Genomic DNA, 17669 nt, shown 5'->3' with positions numbered 1-17669 from the left:
ATTTAAAAAACTGAACTTCAAACACCACTGCATATTTTTACTCATCTGATAGTTTTATGCCTAAACAAAGGCAAAATATGGAACACAGTAATGGATTGATATAATCGCTTTAAAATACTATTCCCAGGAATGAGAGCAAAAATCTAAAAATCCTATTGACAGATGTGTTATACATATATCCCTTCCATCCAAATAAGAGACTTGACCTTAAAACCCTTTGCCTATCATTTCTTTTCACTTACTCATTTTACTTTTCCAGTTTACTAAGAGAAGAACAGATCACAAAGGACTTCCTTTCTGTAATCTGGTTCTAGGTCTTTATTGGTAAAATATTAGGCTGATTAAAATGAGACCACTAAAACTGGGTTTGAAGTTTATTAGTCAAAAATAGAGCACAGCTTCAGGTTGCCTTGTTATTGACCCTCTGTTCTATTTCTCATTTTACAGGCTACACTCTGCTCTATGAAAGGCTGCATGAGAGCACTTGTGGCCCAACTAAAATCTGAAAGTGAGGACTTACAGCAGGTACCAGTTAGAATTTCAGATGTTTTTCCTGGATATTAGTGGATTAATACCTTGGCTTAGATTAATTCAAGCTGTGGCTGAGTATTCAGTATCTCGTGTTTCAATTATGGTTACTTTAACTCCAGAATAAAGGAAAACAATTACATTGTATGAATTCCTTTTGGCACTATATTAACATTTAGGAGGAATTTATTAGTAGACTTCTACTCTTACCACTAGCATTAAAAACAAAGCAACCGTATGTTATTTTATGTTCAAATTATTCTAGAATTAATTTCATTTTCAGGTTATTGCAAGTGTTTTGAGGAATTTGTCTTGGCGAGCAGATGTAAATAGTAAAAAGACATTGCGTGAAGTTGGAAGTGTGAAAGCATTGATGGAATGTGCTTTGGAAGTTAAAAAGGTACCTTTGAAAACATTTAACATTCTAATTTGGATTTCATTTTGGGTTACTTTTTTGCTACCCTTTCCCACCCTTTGAGATTCCCTAATTTCTGACCTGCTTATCTCACCAGTTCTTAGACTTAATCCAAACTCATAAAGTATTAAGATGGAAAAGATTGTACAAAGCGCCTAGGATAAGTCAGGGCTTTTCAGGTTTGACACTGTTTGTATCTTGGACCAGATAATTGCTTGTTTTAAAGGGACTGACCTGTGCCTTATAGGATGTTAAGCACATCTTTGACCTTTGCCCACTAGATACTAATACACTTCCTCTCAGTCATGACAATGAAAGATGTGTCCACATATTACCAAAGGTGCCCCGGAGGGGCAAAGGGGAAAAACCACCCCAAGTGGAGAATCATTGTGTATGTGGTATCATTGTTACCTCCATGCTCTCCAGAGTCCTCAGTTCTGATAGTCACCTTATCAAGAGGTAATCATACCCAGGGGTAAAGAATTCTTCAAATAATAATTTGTTGACAAAAGGAAATATCATCAGGTGGCATATCTACTTCAGAAACTAAGGTAACTTAAAAAGAAATAATTAAACTTGGAATTTGGGAGGGACTAAGCAGATCTTCTTAGCTAATTTGGGCTTCCTTTCACCCAACCAATCCTGCTAGACCCTGCATTTTTTTGTTCAAAATTTCCTTTTTAGAGAAGGCAAAGAATTTTTTGTTTTCATTTGTTTATGTATTTTTGTGAAAGTATTTTATACAAGGAAAACCCAAGAAAATCAACTGAAAAATCATTAGAAAAAAGTATTCAACCTAAAAACTGGTTGTAGTAATAATATTCAAATATACTTAGGGTCTACATAAAAATACCTTTAAAACACTCTTGAATCAGCAGAATACTTGTATTTCTTTCTTTTTTGTTGTTGTTGTTTTTAAGATCTTATTTAGGAGCCAGTGCGCAAGCAAGAGAGCACAAGTGGGGGGAACAGCAGAGGGAGAGGGTGAAGCAGCCTCCCGATGTGGGGCTCCATCTCAGGATTCCAAGATCGTGGCCTGAGCTGAAGGCAGATGTTTAACCGACTGAGCCACTCAGCCACCCCAGAACACTTGTATTTCTTGCAGGAAAGAAGATAGATGAATGGCCCAAGATACTTGAAAAGATACTCAACACCATTAGCCATGAGGGAAATACAAGTTAAAACTACAGTGAGATACCATTATACAAATTATATTGGTTAAAATGTAAAAGATTACCCAAGTGTTGTCAAGGACATTAAACAGCTGGAATTCTCATGCACTGCTGGTGGGAATGTAAGATGGTATGCCACTTTGAAGAACATTTGGCAGTGTTTTAAAGTTCAGCATATACTAAGCACACAACCCAGCCATTCCAATCCTAAGTATTTAACTAAGAGAAACAGAAACTTGTATCCACACAGTCTTAAGCACAGATGTTTGCAACAGTACTGTTTGATAGCCAAAAACTAGAAGTAATTCCAGTGCCCATCAACAGGTGAATGGATAAACAAATTAGGGGAGGTCCACAATGGCATACCATTTGGCTATTTTAAAATTGGACTATCCAGACGCCAGGGTGGCTCAGTGGTTGAGCATCTGCCTTCGGCTCAGGTCATGACCCCGGGGCCCCAGGATCGAGTCCCGCATCAGGCTCCCCTGCATGGAGCCTGCTTCTCCCTCTGCCTGTGTCTCTGCCTCTCTCTCTGTCTCTCATGAATAAATAAATAAAATCTTTAAAAAAATAAAAACTTTTAAAAAAATGAACTGCCGATACATGCAATAATCTATAATGACAGAAAACAGATCTACAGTTGCCTGGAGCTGGGAGTGGATTACAAGAGGGTACTAGGAAATTTGGGGGTAATAAATGTTATCTTGATTGTAGCAGTGGTTTCCAGGTATACTCCTACATCAAAAGTGATCGTACTGCACATTTGAAAAATGTGGTTTATTGTTCTCCAATTATACCTCACTAAAATTATGCCAAAAAACTAGAGTCCACACTTTACGACTCCCTAATCTAATCAAGTGTGTGTGTATTTTCAGAAAGATTTAATGTGTCTGTATGAAAACAGACATGAGAACTTGTACTCTTGCTAAGAGCTCATGACTTTGTTTCAAGGACCTCAAAGGTCTTTATACAAACTTGTTGCTACAAATTGAGAAATCTAGATTAAAAGGCTTATTACCCTACTGAGAAATGCAAAAGAAGACCATAATGAATGGAAAGATATACCCTGCTCCTTTAAAAGGAAGAGTAGTATTTTAAAAGATCATCATCTATAAATTTTTTTTTCATCTGTAAATTTTTTTTTCATCTGTAAATGGAAAGCCCAGTCTTGGAAAAACTGGCTCAGCAGAAATTTAAATATCCGGTTCTGGTTTGGGCCTGCTTCTGGTTAACAGTGTTAGAATTTACCTTTGACTTCTTTTTCTACATTCAATGCAATAGTCATTCAGAACATTCTCTTTTTAACTCATCATCTCTTCCTTTTAAGCTTCACTACTAATGAGCAGGAGAGTCAGAATTACCTTTCCACTCCTGATTAAACACAGTTTAATCCCCAATGCACTGCTCATTTTAAGCTCACTGGGCTCGCCCCTACTCTCCTCCACAGAACCTTTCCTTCCGTGCACTCTGTGCCCCAAGCATTGCTGTTTACTCAAAGCTGTGAGTCCCTCACTCCTGTCTTCTGTATCTTCTCTACTGGGTATAGAGATGGCTCTTTTGTTTCAACCCTGTCTTTAAGAAGCCCAATATTTTGGAAACAAACAAACAACCCTTATCTGTTGCTTCTTGTAACTCCTGCAATGTTTCTCCCATTTCCGTAGCAACCAAAACAATGAACAAGTCACCAGCCCCATTTCTTCACTGGCCATACCTTCAGGTCCTTCTAATTTTGTTTCTAACCAAATCTAGGTTTATAGATTAATTTGGGATTTCTTTTCTACCTACACCTATATTTGATACTTTTGGATCACACACCTTATTGAAACTCCTTCCTTTGTTTTTACCACCTATACTTAGCAACTTCTAATCATTTCTCATCTCCTCTAACTATAAAGCTTTGAAACAAAACCTTCACCTCTGATCTCTGGGCCATTTGTAGTTGAGCTCACTTCACACCGCTAAACTGTTGCTATTTTCTCTGTTCTCAGGATACTCTGAATGTCCCATCTCTACCTCAACCACAGTGTAACTAAAATTGAGCTCCTAACCTTCTCATTTCTCCATCGGTGAAAGCACTTCTGCCCTGCCTCCTGATAAATAGTACTTGCTCTCCTAAATTCTCTTAATTTTTTGATGAAGAGGACCCAGCAGCTGTTTATTGGGTTGAGCCCAAAGTGTTTGCCCTGACATTCAAGGCCTTCTTTTACTGTCTCCCCTCACCTGGACTTGGATCTCCTCTGTGTCGTCTTTATATTCTTCAGTCCTCCCTTGCTGATTCCCACTTCCATGCCGGGAGCAACAATAGGTCTTATCTTCCACAGAGCTGCTTTCCTCCATGAACTATTTTATTTGTTTGATTAAATTCAAATAGCAAAAAAATAAAATAAATAAATAAATTCAAATAGCAGTAATCTTCCCTTTGTATATGTATGGTTTTGCCTTTTTTTCCCCCTAAGTAAATTATTAGCAGGTGTCAGTTTGCCACATTGGTATCCTCTGGAGTGCCTCTAGTCACAGAGTAGATTTTTAATGAGTGTTTGTTCCTTGGTTGATTTATAGTAAGAAAAACTGACATCAGGATCTTGGCGAGTTTTAACCAGATATCCTTAATTATATACTCAGTGTTTGGTTTTTGTAGCAATTACAAGTTGACGGTTTACTGGTTTATTACTGGTTTACTACCTATGATGTTTTATGCCAAGGAAGTTCTGGTTTCTGGAATTACTTTGTTTCTGTGGGAGTTAAGGACTTGGGAGTTTTTCGAATATGCTTACTTTGTAATAAGTTATATTGTTACTTTTGAATCAGCCACAAAGAAGCATATATGTCTGCTTTGTATACAAACAGAATATTGTACATATGCTCTGCAACTTGCTCTTTTTATTTAATAATATGTCTTAGACATTTTTCCATATCAGCATGTAGGGGTGGGTTTTTTTTTCTGGTTTCTATTATCATGCAAATGTTATCTTTTCAGAATGCACATCAGTTATGTTTCATATTCTAATATGAGCTTTTTTAAGATACGTGTGTACATCTAAACACTTAGAATAAAGTTCAAAACAGTCATTAATTGAGTATCCTGCTTGTTCTGTGGGGAATCTCACTAACTTAAGTTCTGTTGGGTGTTTTTTCAGTTTTTCTAAATGTGGAGCACCTGATACGTTGCCTGTGAGCGGCAGGGGAGATACTAACAGTAACAACTTACTCAATAGAAGTAGGCATAGAAATTGTAAGAGGCATATTCCAACTCTAATTAGATGACACATGTTGTTTCTTAACAGGAATCAACCCTCAAAAGTGTATTGAGTGCCTTATGGAATTTGTCAGCACACTGCACTGAGAATAAAGCTGATATATGTGCTGTGGATGGTGCACTTGCGTTCCTGGTTGGCACTCTCACTTACCGAAGCCAGACAAATACTTTAGCCATTATCGAAAGTGGAGGTGGGATATTACGGAATGTGTCCAGCTTGATAGCTACAAACGAGGACCACAGGTAAATACAGAGTTTTATATTACTTTTAAATGAATTAGTGTAGAATTCATACCCTCAGGAAGACCTAGTTGTAAGCACTATTTTGTGTAATTGTGCAAGTGCTAAACCAAATTTATTACAGTGAAAAGATAGCTATTAATCCCTAACTTACTTGTTAGTATACTTATTCTAATAAAAGTTTATAGTATAAAGATGTATAGAAATAAACAAATGATAGTTGGTAGGTATAATCCATATAATGGGGGAAAAAGTCACGAATGCTACAGAGAATGAAATCCCATTGTTTATGTTAGTATGGCTTAAAGGAATATAAGGATTATAAAAAAACAATCTATGGATATGATCCAGAGGATCCGGTAGTTTAATATTTTTTTAAGATTTATTTATTTTTTTGAGAGAGAGCTAGGGGAGGGGTAGAGGGAGAGAAGCAGATTCCCAACCAAGTGTGGAGCCTGACACAGGGCTTGATCCCAGCACCCTGAGATCATGACCTGAGACAAAATCAAGAGTGAGACATCTAGCCAACTGAGTCACCCAGACACCCCCAATAGTTGACATTTTTCTTAATAGTGTCTTAATATCATTATTATATTATGGAGATTATATTAAGTAATCTTAATATTATTTAGCCAACAGCCATTCATCTAGGGCTGTGAAACCTAAGAAAGCATCTCAGATACGCGGCACACGTTTTCAGAACTTGGGTTCTGTGTTTTTTCAACTCAGGTCATGACCTCAGGCTCATGAGGTATTGCCCCGCATTGGGCTCTGATGGGTGTGGAGTCTGCTTGAGACTGTCTCTCTCCTCCTTCCTCTGTCCCTCCTCCCCCTCAAAAAAGTATACGTTTGGGTATTTTCACAGCATATTTATTTATTATCCAATAGTGCTTGTCATTTTCAGAAAGACCATGAGTTACTGTTAGTAACAAAACTTGTAAAGAATGTGAACATCTTCTCTTGAGGTTTTTGATGCACAAACAAGCCTTATAGCCCCCTCTGCCATACAAAGACCACTTAAGCTCAGTAAGCATTCAGGTGTCTGTTGGGCTGCTGAGAGAAGATTGTCATGTTAAAGCTCATTGTCCACCGTTGCCCATCCGTTTTAAAGCCCTCTAAAGTTCTATCATTAGTCTTAAGTTGACCATGCATTAAACAAGCTACAGCTCTTCCAAGTCCCAAATTGCTAACTCTCAACCTTTATTTTTATAATTATCTTTAAATTTTCAAAACCTTTCTTTGGAAGTAACAACTACACAGTTTGGCAGAGCACACTTCTAAGGAGGAGGGCATTGTCACAAAATCCATCCAGGAGCATAGAGGTTATTCTGAAAAGTCAGTTTGCCAGTGTCGGAGCCTACAGTGTGCTCCCTGGCTACGTGAATATCAAGCGATCCATTCCGCCATCCCTTCCAGGATGTCTTTGTAGTCAGCCCTGTGGCACCCGTCCATAGACGGAGTAACCACAGTGACCTGCCCAGCATAAGAGTTCATGACACATTCATCGAGGAACTCTCACTATGTCAATAGAGCAAATGTATCTGCTCAGGAAAAAATTTTTTAAATTTTATTTTAAAGTTTAATTATTTTAGAGAGAGTGCGTGTGCACATTGCTGAGTGGGAGGGAGCAGTAGAGGGAGGGGGAGAGAGAGAGAGAGAGAATCCCCTAGCCGACTGCTCATTGACTGGGGAATCTGACGCAAGGCTCCATCTCAAAACCCTGAGATCATGACCTGAGCCAAAATCAAGAGTTGATACTCAACTGACTGAGCCACCCAAGTGCCCCAGGAAAAAAAATTGAAAAGCTATTGGGTTGGAATAGGAAATGCAGAATAGATTACACTTTTACTTCTTTCAGCCTGACATATGAGTACTTTTAAAAAATTAACATTAAATGAACTAGGAACAAAGGGAGATGTGAAGTGCTTGAAATTTGTAGTATAATTTGGTGCAGTTTTATTATGCCTATTAATAATCTCTTTAGATTTAAATTTGTTCTCTCATCTTTTATTTGTTATAATAAGCAGATTTTTACCTTAATTTTGGATCTCTTATTTTTATTTCAGGCAAATCCTAAGAGAGAACAACTGCCTGCAAACCTTATTACAACACTTGAAATCTCACAGTTTGACAATAGTTAGTAATGCCTGTGGAACCTTGTGGAATCTCTCAGCAAGAAATCCAAAAGACCAAGAAGCATTATGGGACATGGGGGCAGTCAGCATGCTCAAGAACCTCATTCATTCAAAGCACAAAATGATTGCTATGGGAAGTGCCGCAGCTTTAAGGAATCTCATGGCTAATAGACCTGCAAAGTATAAGGATGCCAATATTATGTCTCCCGGTTCAAGCTTGCCATCTCTTCATGTCAGGAAACAAAAAGCCCTAGAAGCAGAATTAGATGCTCAGCATTTATCAGAAACTTTTGACAATATTGACAATTTAAGTCCCAAGGCATCTCATCGTAACAAGCAACGACACAAGCCAAATTTGTATGGTGACTATGTTTTTGACACCAATCGACATGATGATAATAGGTCAGACAATTTTAATACTGGAAATATGACTGTCCTTTCACCATATTTAAATACTACAGTGTTGCCCAGCTCTTCTTCATCAAGAGGAAGTTTAGACAGTTCTCGTTCTGAAAAAGATAGAAGTTTGGAGAGAGAACGAGGAATTAGCCTAGGCAACTACCACCCAGCAACGGAAAATCCAGGCACGTCTTCAAAGCGAGGTTTGCAGATTTCCACCACTGCAGCCCAGATTGCCAAAGTCATGGAAGAAGTATCAGCCATTCACACCTCCCAGGAAGACAGAAGTTCTGGGTCTACCACTGAGTTACACTGTGGGACAGATGAGAGGAACACACTAAGAAGAAGCTCGACTGCCCACACACATGCAAACACATACAGCTTCACGAAGTCAGAAAATTCAAACAGGACGTGTCCTGTGCCTTATGCTAAATTGGAATACAAGAGATCTTCAAATGATAGTTTAAACAGTGTCAGTAGTAGTGATGGTTATGGCAAAAGAGGTCAGATGAAGCCTTCCATTGAATCCTATTCTGAAGATGACGAAAGTAAATTTTGCAGCTATGGTCAATATCCAGCTGACCTAGCCCATAAAATACATAGTGCAAATCATATGGATGACAACGATGGAGAGCTAGATACACCCATAAATTATAGTCTTAAGTATTCAGACGAGCAGTTGAACTCTGGAAGGCAAAGCCCCTCACAGAATGAAAGATGGGCAAGACCCAAACATATAATAGAAGACGAAATAAAACAAAGTGAGCAAAGACAATCAAGAAGTCAAAGCACAACTTACCCCGTATATACTGAGAGCACTGATGATAAACACCTCAAGTTCCAGCCACATTTTGGACAGCAGGAATGTGTTTCCCCATATAGGTCAAGAGGAGCCAGTGGTTCAGAAACGAATCGAGTAGGTTCTAATCATGGAATTAATCAAAACGTAAACCAGTCTTTGTGTCAGGAAGATGACTATGAAGACGATAAGCCAACCAACTATAGTGAACGTTACTCTGAGGAAGAGCAACACGAGGAAGAAGAAAGACCAACAAATTATAGCATAAAGTACAATGAAGAAAAACATCACGTGGATCAGCCCATTGATTATAGTTTAAAATATGCCACAGACATTCCTTCCTCACAGAAACCACCATTTTCATTCTCAAAGAATTCCTCTGGGCAAAGCACTAAAACTGAACACCTCTCTGCAAGCAGTGAGAATACATCCACGCCTTCATCCAGCGCCAAGAGGCAGACTCAGCACCATCCCAGCTCAGCACAAAGTAGAAATGGCCAGACCCCAAAAGCCAACTCCTGCAAAGTTCCTTCTATCAACCAGGAAACGATACAGACGTACTGTGTAGAGGACACCCCAATTTGTTTCTCGCGTTGCAGTTCACTATCCTCTCTGTCCTCAGCTGAAGATGAGATCGGATGTGACCCGGCACCGCAGGAGGCAGAGTCTGCTAATACCCTACAAAGAGCAGAAATCAAAGAAAACAGTGGGACAAGGACAACAGAAGATGCTGTGAGTGAGGTTCCAGCAGCGTCACCGCACATCAGAACCAAATCCAGCAGACTTCAGGCTTCTGGTTTATCTGCAGAGTCAACCAGGCACAAAGCTGTTGAATTTTCTTCAGGGGCCAAATCTCCATCAAAAAGTGGTGCTCAGACCCCTAAAAGTCCACCAGAGCACTATGTTCAGGAGACTCCGCTCATGTTTAGCAGGTGTACGTCAGTCAGTTCGCTCGACAGTTTTGAGAGTCGTTCGATTGCCAGCTCTGTTCAGAGCGAACCCTGCAGTGGCATGGTGAGTGGCATTATAAGCCCCAGTGACCTTCCAGATAGCCCAGGACAAACCATGCCACCAAGCAGGAGTAAAACCCCTCCCCCTCCCCCTCAGACAGTTCAGACTAAGCGAGAGGTCCCTAAAAACAAAGCCTCTGCTGCCGAGAAGAGAGAGAGCGGCCCTAAGCAAGCTGCTGTGAATGCTGCAGTTCAGAGAGTCCAGGTTCTTCCAGACGCTGACACCCTATTGCATTTTGCCACAGAAAGTACTCCGGATGGATTTTCTTGTTCCTCCAGCCTGAGTGCTCTGAGCCTTGATGAGCCATTTATACAGAAAGACGTGGAATTAAGAATAATGCCTCCAGTTCAGGAAAACGACAATGGGAACGAAACTGAGTCTGAGCAGCCTGAAGAAGCAAATGAAAACCAGGAAAAAGAGCCCGAAAAGCCTACTGATTCTGAAAAAGACCTGTTAGACGACTCAGATGATGATGATATTGAAATACTTGAAGAGTGTATTATTTCTGCCATGCCAACAAAATCTTCACGCAAAGCCAAAAAACCAGCCCAGACTGCTCCAAAATTACCTCCCCCTGTGGCAAGGAAGCCAAGTCAACTCCCCGTCTACAAACTCCTTCCCTCGCAAAACAGGTTACAGGCACAAAAGCATGTTAGCTTCACCCCAGGAGAGGATATGCCGCGGGTGTACTGTGTCGAAGGGACGCCTATCAACTTCTCCACAGCTACGTCTCTAAGCGATCTGACAATAGAATCTCCTCCAAATGAGTTAGCTGCTGGAGAAGGGGTTAGAGCCGGGGCGCAGCCAAGTGAATTCGAGAAACGAGATACCATTCCTACAGAAGGCAGAAGTACAGACGAGGCTCAAAGAGGAAAAGCCCCGGCGGTGACTATACCTGAGCTGGATGACAGTAAAACAGAAGAGGGGGATATTCTCGCAGAGTGCATTAATTCTGCTATGCCCAAAGGAAAAAGTCACAAGCCTTTCCGTGTGAAGAAGATAATGGACCAGGTCCAGCAGGCGTCTGTGTCTTCATCTGGAACTAACAAAACTCAGTTAGATGGCAAGAAAAAGAAACCTACTTCACCAGTAAAACCTATACCACAGAGCGCCGAATACAGGACACGTGTAAGAAAACACACAGACTCGAAAAATAATGTAAATGCTGAAAGAACTTTCTCAGACAACAAAGATTCAAAGAAACAGAACTTGAAAAATAATTCCAAGGATTTCAATGATAAGCTACCAAGTAACGAAGATCGAGTCAGAGGAAGTTTTACTTTCGATTCACCTCATCACTACACGCCCATTGAAGGAACTCCGTACTGTTTTTCACGAAATGATTCTTTGAGTTCTCTAGATTTTGAGGATGATGATGTTGACCTTTCCAGGGAAAAGGCTGAATTAAGAAAAGGGAAAGAAAATAAAGACTCAGAAGCTAAAGTCCCCAGCCACACAGAACCAATCTCTAATCAACAATCCGCTAATAAAACCCAGGCTGTTACAAAACACCCCGTAAATCGAGGTCAGTCTAAACCCGTGCTGCAGAAGCAGCCCACGTTTCCACAGTCCTCCAAAGACCTACCAGACAGAGGGGCAGCAACTGATGAGAAATTGCAGAATTTTGCTATCGAAAATACTCCAGTGTGCTTTTCTCGGAACTCCTCTCTAAGCTCTCTTAGTGACATTGACCAAGAAAACAACAATAACAAAGAAAATGAACCTCTCAAAGAGGCCGAGCCCCCTGACTCCCAGGGAGAACCCAGTAAACCTCAGGCATCGGGTTACGCACCTAAATCCTTTCACGTTGAAGACACCCCCGTTTGTTTCTCGAGAAACAGTTCTCTCAGTTCTCTAAGCATTGATTCTGAAGACGACCTGTTGCAGGAGTGTATAAGTTCTGCAATGCCAAAAAAGAAAAAGCCTTCAAGACTCAAGGGTGATACTGAAAAGCATAGTCCCAGAAACATGAGCGGCATATTAGCAGAAGACTTGACACTTGATTTGAAAGATATACAGAGACCAGATTCAGAACATGGTTTATCCCCAGATTCAGAAAATTTTGATTGGAAAGCTATTCAGGAAGGTGCAAATTCCATAGTAAGTAGTTTACATCAAGCCGCCGCTGCTGCCTGTTTGTCTAGACAAGCTTCATCCGACTCAGATTCCATCCTTTCACTGAAATCGGGAATCAGTCTGGGGTCACCATTTCATCTTACACCCGACCAAGAGGAAAAACCCTTTACAAGTAATAAGGGCCCACGAATTCTAAAACCCGGGGAGAAGAGTACATTGGAAACTAAAAAGATAGAATCTGAAAATAAAGGAATCAAAGGAGGCAAAAAAGTTTATAAAAGTTTAATTACTGGAAAAATTCGATCTAATTCGGAGGTTTTAAGCCAAATGAAACAGCCCCTTCAAGCAAACATGCCTTCGATCTCTCGAGGCAGGACAATGATTCATATTCCAGGAGTTCGAAACAGCTCTTCAAGTACAAGTCCGGTTTCTAAAAAAGGCCCACCCCTTAAAACTCCAGCCTCCAAAAGTCCCAGTGAGGGTCAGACAGCCACCACTTCTCCTAGAGGAACCAAGCCATCCGTGAAGTCAGAATTAAGCCCTGTGACCAGGCCGGCCCCCCAGCCAGCTGGGGCAAATAAAGGGCCATCTAGATCAGGATCGAGAGATTCCACTCCTTCGAGACCTGCCCAACAGCCATTAAGTAGACCCATGCAGTCTCCAGGGCGGAACTCCATTTCTCCTGGTAGGAATGGAATAAGTCCTCCTAACAAATTATCTCAGTTGCCAAGGACTTCATCCCCTAGTACTGCGTCGACCAAGTCCTCGGGGTCTGGGAAGATGTCCTATACGTCTCCAGGCAGACAGATGAGTCAGCAGAACCTTAGCAAACAAACGGGTTTATCCAAGAATGGCAGTAGTATCCCAAGAAGTGAGTCTGCCTCCAAAGGACTGAATCAGATGAGTAATAGCAATGGATCCAACAAAAAGGTGGAACTTTCTAGAATGTCTTCAACTAAATCGAGTGGAAGTGAATCTGATAGGTCAGAGAGACCTGTATTAGTACGCCAGTCAACTTTCATCAAAGAAGCTCCAAGCCCAACTCTAAGGAGAAAATTGGAGGAATCTGCTTCATTTGAATCTCTCTCTCCATCTTCTAGACCAGATTCTCCCACTAGGTCCCAGGCACAGACTCCAGTTTTAAGCCCTTCCCTTCCTGATATGTCTCTGTCCGCACATCCGTCCATTCAGTCTGGTGGGTGGCGCAAACTCCCACCTAATCTCAGTCCCACCATAGAGTACAATGACGGAAGACCAGCAAAGCGCCATGATATTGCACGCTCCCATTCTGAAAGTCCTTCGAGACTTCCAATTAATAGGTCAGGAACCTGGAAACGGGAGCACAGCAAGCACTCGTCATCCCTTCCTCGAGTAAGCACTTGGAGAAGAACTGGAAGTTCATCCTCCATTCTTTCTGCTTCATCGGAATCCAGTGAAAAAGCAAAAAGTGAGGATGAAAAACACGTGAACTCGATTTCAGGAACCAAACAAACTAAGGAAAACCAAGTATCCACAAAAGGAACATGGAGAAAAATAAAAGAAAATGAGATTTCTCCCACAAATAGTACCTCTCAGACCACTTCCTCAGGTGCTGCAAATGGTGCTGAATCAAAGACTCTAATTTATCAAATGGCACCTGCTGTTTCTAAAACAGAGGATGTTTGGGTGAGAATTGAGGACTGTCCCATTAACAACCCTCGATCCGGGAGATCCCCAACAGGAAACACGCCCCCCGTGATTGACACTGTTTTGGAAAAGGGAAACCCAAACGCTAAAGATGCAAAAGATAATCAGGGAAAACCAAGTGTGGGTAACGGCAGTGGCCCCGTACGCGCTGTGGGTTTGGAAAACCGCCTGAACTCCTTTATCCAGGTAGAGGCCCCCGACCAGAAGGGAACGGAGGCAAAGCCGGGACCGAGTAACCCTGTCCCTGCACCAGAGGCGAACGAGAGTTGTGCAGCCGAGCGCACCCCGTTCAGCTCCAGCAGCTCAAGCAAGCACAGTTCCCCCAGCGGGACCGTCGCTGCCAGAGTGACCCCCTTTAATTACAACCCGAGCCCCCGGAAGAGCAGCGCGGACGGCACGTCAGCCCGGCCGTCCCAGATCCCCACACCGGTGGCCACCGCCACAAAGAAGCGGGATTCCAAGACTGAGGGCGCCGAGTCCGGCGGAACCCAGAGCCCTAAGCGCCATTCCGGGTCTTACCTCGTGACATCCGTGTGACAGCCGGGATGGTGGCACTCGGGAAGCTGTCCGTCACAGCCGCTGTGTAGAAATCCTGTTTCAGATGAAACTTTAAAAAGACTGAAAAATTGTGTAAATAGGTTTGATTGTTAGAGGTTTTGTTCTGGAAGCCATATTTGATAGTATCCTTTGTCTTCACTGGTCATATTTTGGGAAGCGCCCTTGGTAGTTAGGAAGAAGGTGGTAAAGCCAAGTATATTTGTACAGTCTGTTTGCCACGTATTTAAGTAGCATCCCTTCCCTCGCCCTTTAATTATTGCTTGTCCTAAAATAATGAACACTACAGATAGAGGGTATGAGATATTGCTGTCCTCAATCATTTCTAGATTATAAACTGACTAAACTGACATCAGGGAGAAATCGGTGTTTATGCAAAAAAACATTCTGTTTTAGTCCTCGTGAGTCCCTCTAACATCACAATTAATCATGTGGCTGTGAAATTCACAGTAATATGGTTCCTGACGAACAAGCTTACCCAGCCTGCTTTGCTTTGCTGCATGAATGAGACTGATGGTTCACCTTCCGAAGTAACGATTAACGGTTCTGTGGTCACATGTGCATAGAGATAGCTGCGGTGTAACACGCTACACTATTTTGTGCTCAAAACAAAAAAACAAAACAAAACAAAAAATCTGTGTCACTGTAAAGCATTGAATGAAACTATTTTACCTGAACTAGATTTTATCTGAAAGTAGGTAGGATTTTGCTATGCTGTAACTTGTTGTATATTCTGGTATTTGAGGTGAGATGGCTGCTCTTTTATTAACGAGACACGAATCGTGTCTCAACAGAAACTAAATGAACATTTCAGAATAAATTATTGCTGTATGTAAACTATTACTGAAATTGGTATTTGTTTGAAGGGTCTTATTTCACGTTTGTATTAATAATTGTCAAAAAGGCCTCTTTTAATAGCTTATATAAATTTTTTTCTTCAAATTCTATGCATTAAGAGTAAAATTCCTCTTACTGTAATAAAAACAATTGAAGCTAACTGCTGGCACTTAACCGTTCCTGAAACTTACTTTTCATATATGGGATTAGTTTAGCACTCCCAATAGTTAGTATTTTTTCTTAGTCCACTGGAGTGGATTTAAGACAGATTCGTATACTAGCAGCGTGAGCTACCCAGCGCAGGACCGGACACTGAGCATCATAGATCCACATAGAATGTCTCTTTTTTTCTTAATAGAAAGAATTCTATACTTGAAAAGTTGATTATTCTTCGGTATACATACTGTCTTCCGAGGCCGCCCTGGAGTGTAACGTCTTGTCTCTTCGCTTCCCTGTCGCCCCTCCCCTGGAAGGAGCCCCTTTTCTCACCCTGTACCTTAGGGCAAATTCCAGCAGCCAGAGGCCTCCTTTTGCCCGGCTCAGAAAATACAAATCATGTGGAACCTCGGAGGTAGATTTAATACTGTTAAGGTACTCAGAAGAGCATCTAAAGTCCCCTGGGAGTTGAGGAAGGCTTGGCTGTGGTGGGCAGAGCTGCGGGCCGTGTTCAGGTGCCCCCCAACCCCCCGCCCCCCAGCGGGAAGGCGCAAACGGCTACAGGCCGTCAGCAGGTAATTTATCTTCCCAGAATTCGTCCCGGGTGGCCAGAGGGTAAGAAGGGTAGATGCTCAGGTACTTTTTGGGTACGTGATTACATTCCTGCGCTCTGCATTTGGTGAAGGGAAGAGAGAGTGGGTGCAGTGGCCACGGGGAAGGGCTGGAGGAGTAAGCGCGTCCCTGCGACGCCCGTGAAGTCCCGGGAGCCTCCCTGTCCCTCCCCTGTCCTTACCGGTGCCCGGAAATACCTCAGGGCCCAGGCCCCGCGTTGTACCACTCTGCAAACACCTCGATTCACGGATCTGTCAACATTTAAATTTTTGCCGTTTTATCTGAATGAGATCATCCGTGAATAATAATAATTTATGTTTCTCTCAAAGGCTGCTTTCTCTAACAGGGATAGGTGCATAAAGGTCATATTTATTTTCTCTATTTTTCGGAATTAACTGCATGCCACTTTTTAGGAGCCCTTCAAATACTTTAATGGAAAGAGATGGGATGTAAGTCAGAATAAAATTGCCTTTTCAAGTAAGAAAAACACCATTATCAATGCTGGAAATGAAAAAAAGATGCCTTCCACACACCAGAAAACTCAGGAATTTCTGTGAGCAACCCTCCCTGGCGGGGGGCAGGCCCCACTGCCCACTGGGAAAGTTGTTGGGGACTCCAGGTAGCGTAGCTCTGAATCGGCCAAGGGGCGAATCGCAGCTGTACTTCCAGGTCACCGGGTGCTGCGGAGAGGGACACGCGCGGGCCCAGTGTCGCCCAGCGTCGCCCAGCAGCCCCACGGCCTCCCCTTGGCAGCAGGGCCTGAGCGCTGGCCCCTTCCGGCACTGCTGCCTCCCCCGCCGCGGACCTCAAGCTGGTGAGGTGTCCCTGCAGGCCCGTGCCCCGTGTGGACGAGCCTACCCGACGGGGGTCGATTGCAAAGACGGACTTTTTGAGACATTGGTTGATGTTCAGACTCGGGACAGTTACTCCAAAGGCAAATTTCAGCAAACGCCTAATTTGGATTTGCAGTCAGGTCAGAAGAGACCAGTAATTCTGTCCTCAGAATCATTTCAGATGAAAATGCGCCTGATTTGCTGATACGCAGTGGGACTAAGAACCAATTAACTGTGGCATAAACTTTCCAAATTACCTGAGTACTAAAGGGAAAGTCAATGACAGGGAAGTAAAGATAAGCCCAAATGGAACAGAAAGTACTGTACGTTAAAATATTTTTTCCATAAAATATAGAGCATGTTACCCCAAGGTTAAGTGAGGACGATGCTCTTGCTGAGGATGGCAGCCAGCTGCACATCTGAATTTATCATGTAGTTTCTTTGTATCTAAAATAGGAAAAGAACAGCAGCGCGCCAGAAACGCAAAAAGGAAACTGCTGAGAGCTGGAGTATTTGAGTAGTCAGATCATCAAAATTTACCAAATAGAAATAATTTTTCAAAAGTCACGGTGGTTGAGATAGAGTATATAAATTATTTTTAAACTTCTAATTCCCTCGTACTATACAGACCTTAAAATACTATGTAATGTCACAAACTATGGACTGTACCTCCTGTAAACACTAGGTCGTTTTCCTGCCCTTCTCCTGTGGTGTGGGCTATGAAACTAGATCCCGGTGTATGTTAGGCCATTGATGCTTCTTCCAACCTTGTGTGCTCTGTGTGTGATATTGTTCTTGGTGCTAAATACACTTGCTTTCTTCTGATATTCAGGATAATTCTCTACATTTGTGACTACTCACTCATTTTCCTAAGTTATGTGATTTTTACTTTAATTAAAAATACTCAACATCGTGTACTGGTGAAGGGGACCGTTAACATAAAGCAGCACTACTGAAGA

General features: G+C 42.0%; 1 protein-coding gene across 11 annotated transcripts in view; it reads left to right on the top strand.

Moving 5' to 3' along the window:
• Positions 1–15112, top strand: part of APC (APC regulator of WNT signaling pathway) — a 128177-nt gene extending 113065 nt beyond the window's left edge. For all 11 annotated transcript variants that reach the window (XM_072787822.1, XM_072787813.1, XM_072787757.1 and 8 more), the window contains 4 exons: positions 448–525; positions 812–928; positions 5400–5614; positions 7678–15112. In XM_072787822.1, the coding sequence (XP_072643923.1) occupies positions 448–525; positions 812–928; positions 5400–5614; positions 7678–14254 (6987 nt within the window). In that variant the 3' untranslated portion in view covers positions 14255–15112. The remainder of the gene's footprint in view (positions 1–447; positions 526–811; positions 929–5399; positions 5615–7677) is intronic.
• Positions 15113–17669: the final 2557 nt, after the last annotated feature.

The sequence above is a fragment of the Canis lupus genome, chromosome 2 (assembly GCF_048164855.1).
Source record: "Canis lupus baileyi chromosome 2, mCanLup2.hap1, whole genome shotgun sequence".
Classification (NCBI taxonomy): Eukaryota; Metazoa; Chordata; class Mammalia; order Carnivora; family Canidae; genus Canis; species Canis lupus.
The sequence above is the reverse complement of the archived record's forward strand: the minus strand, read 5'-3'. Positions and strand labels throughout refer to the sequence as shown.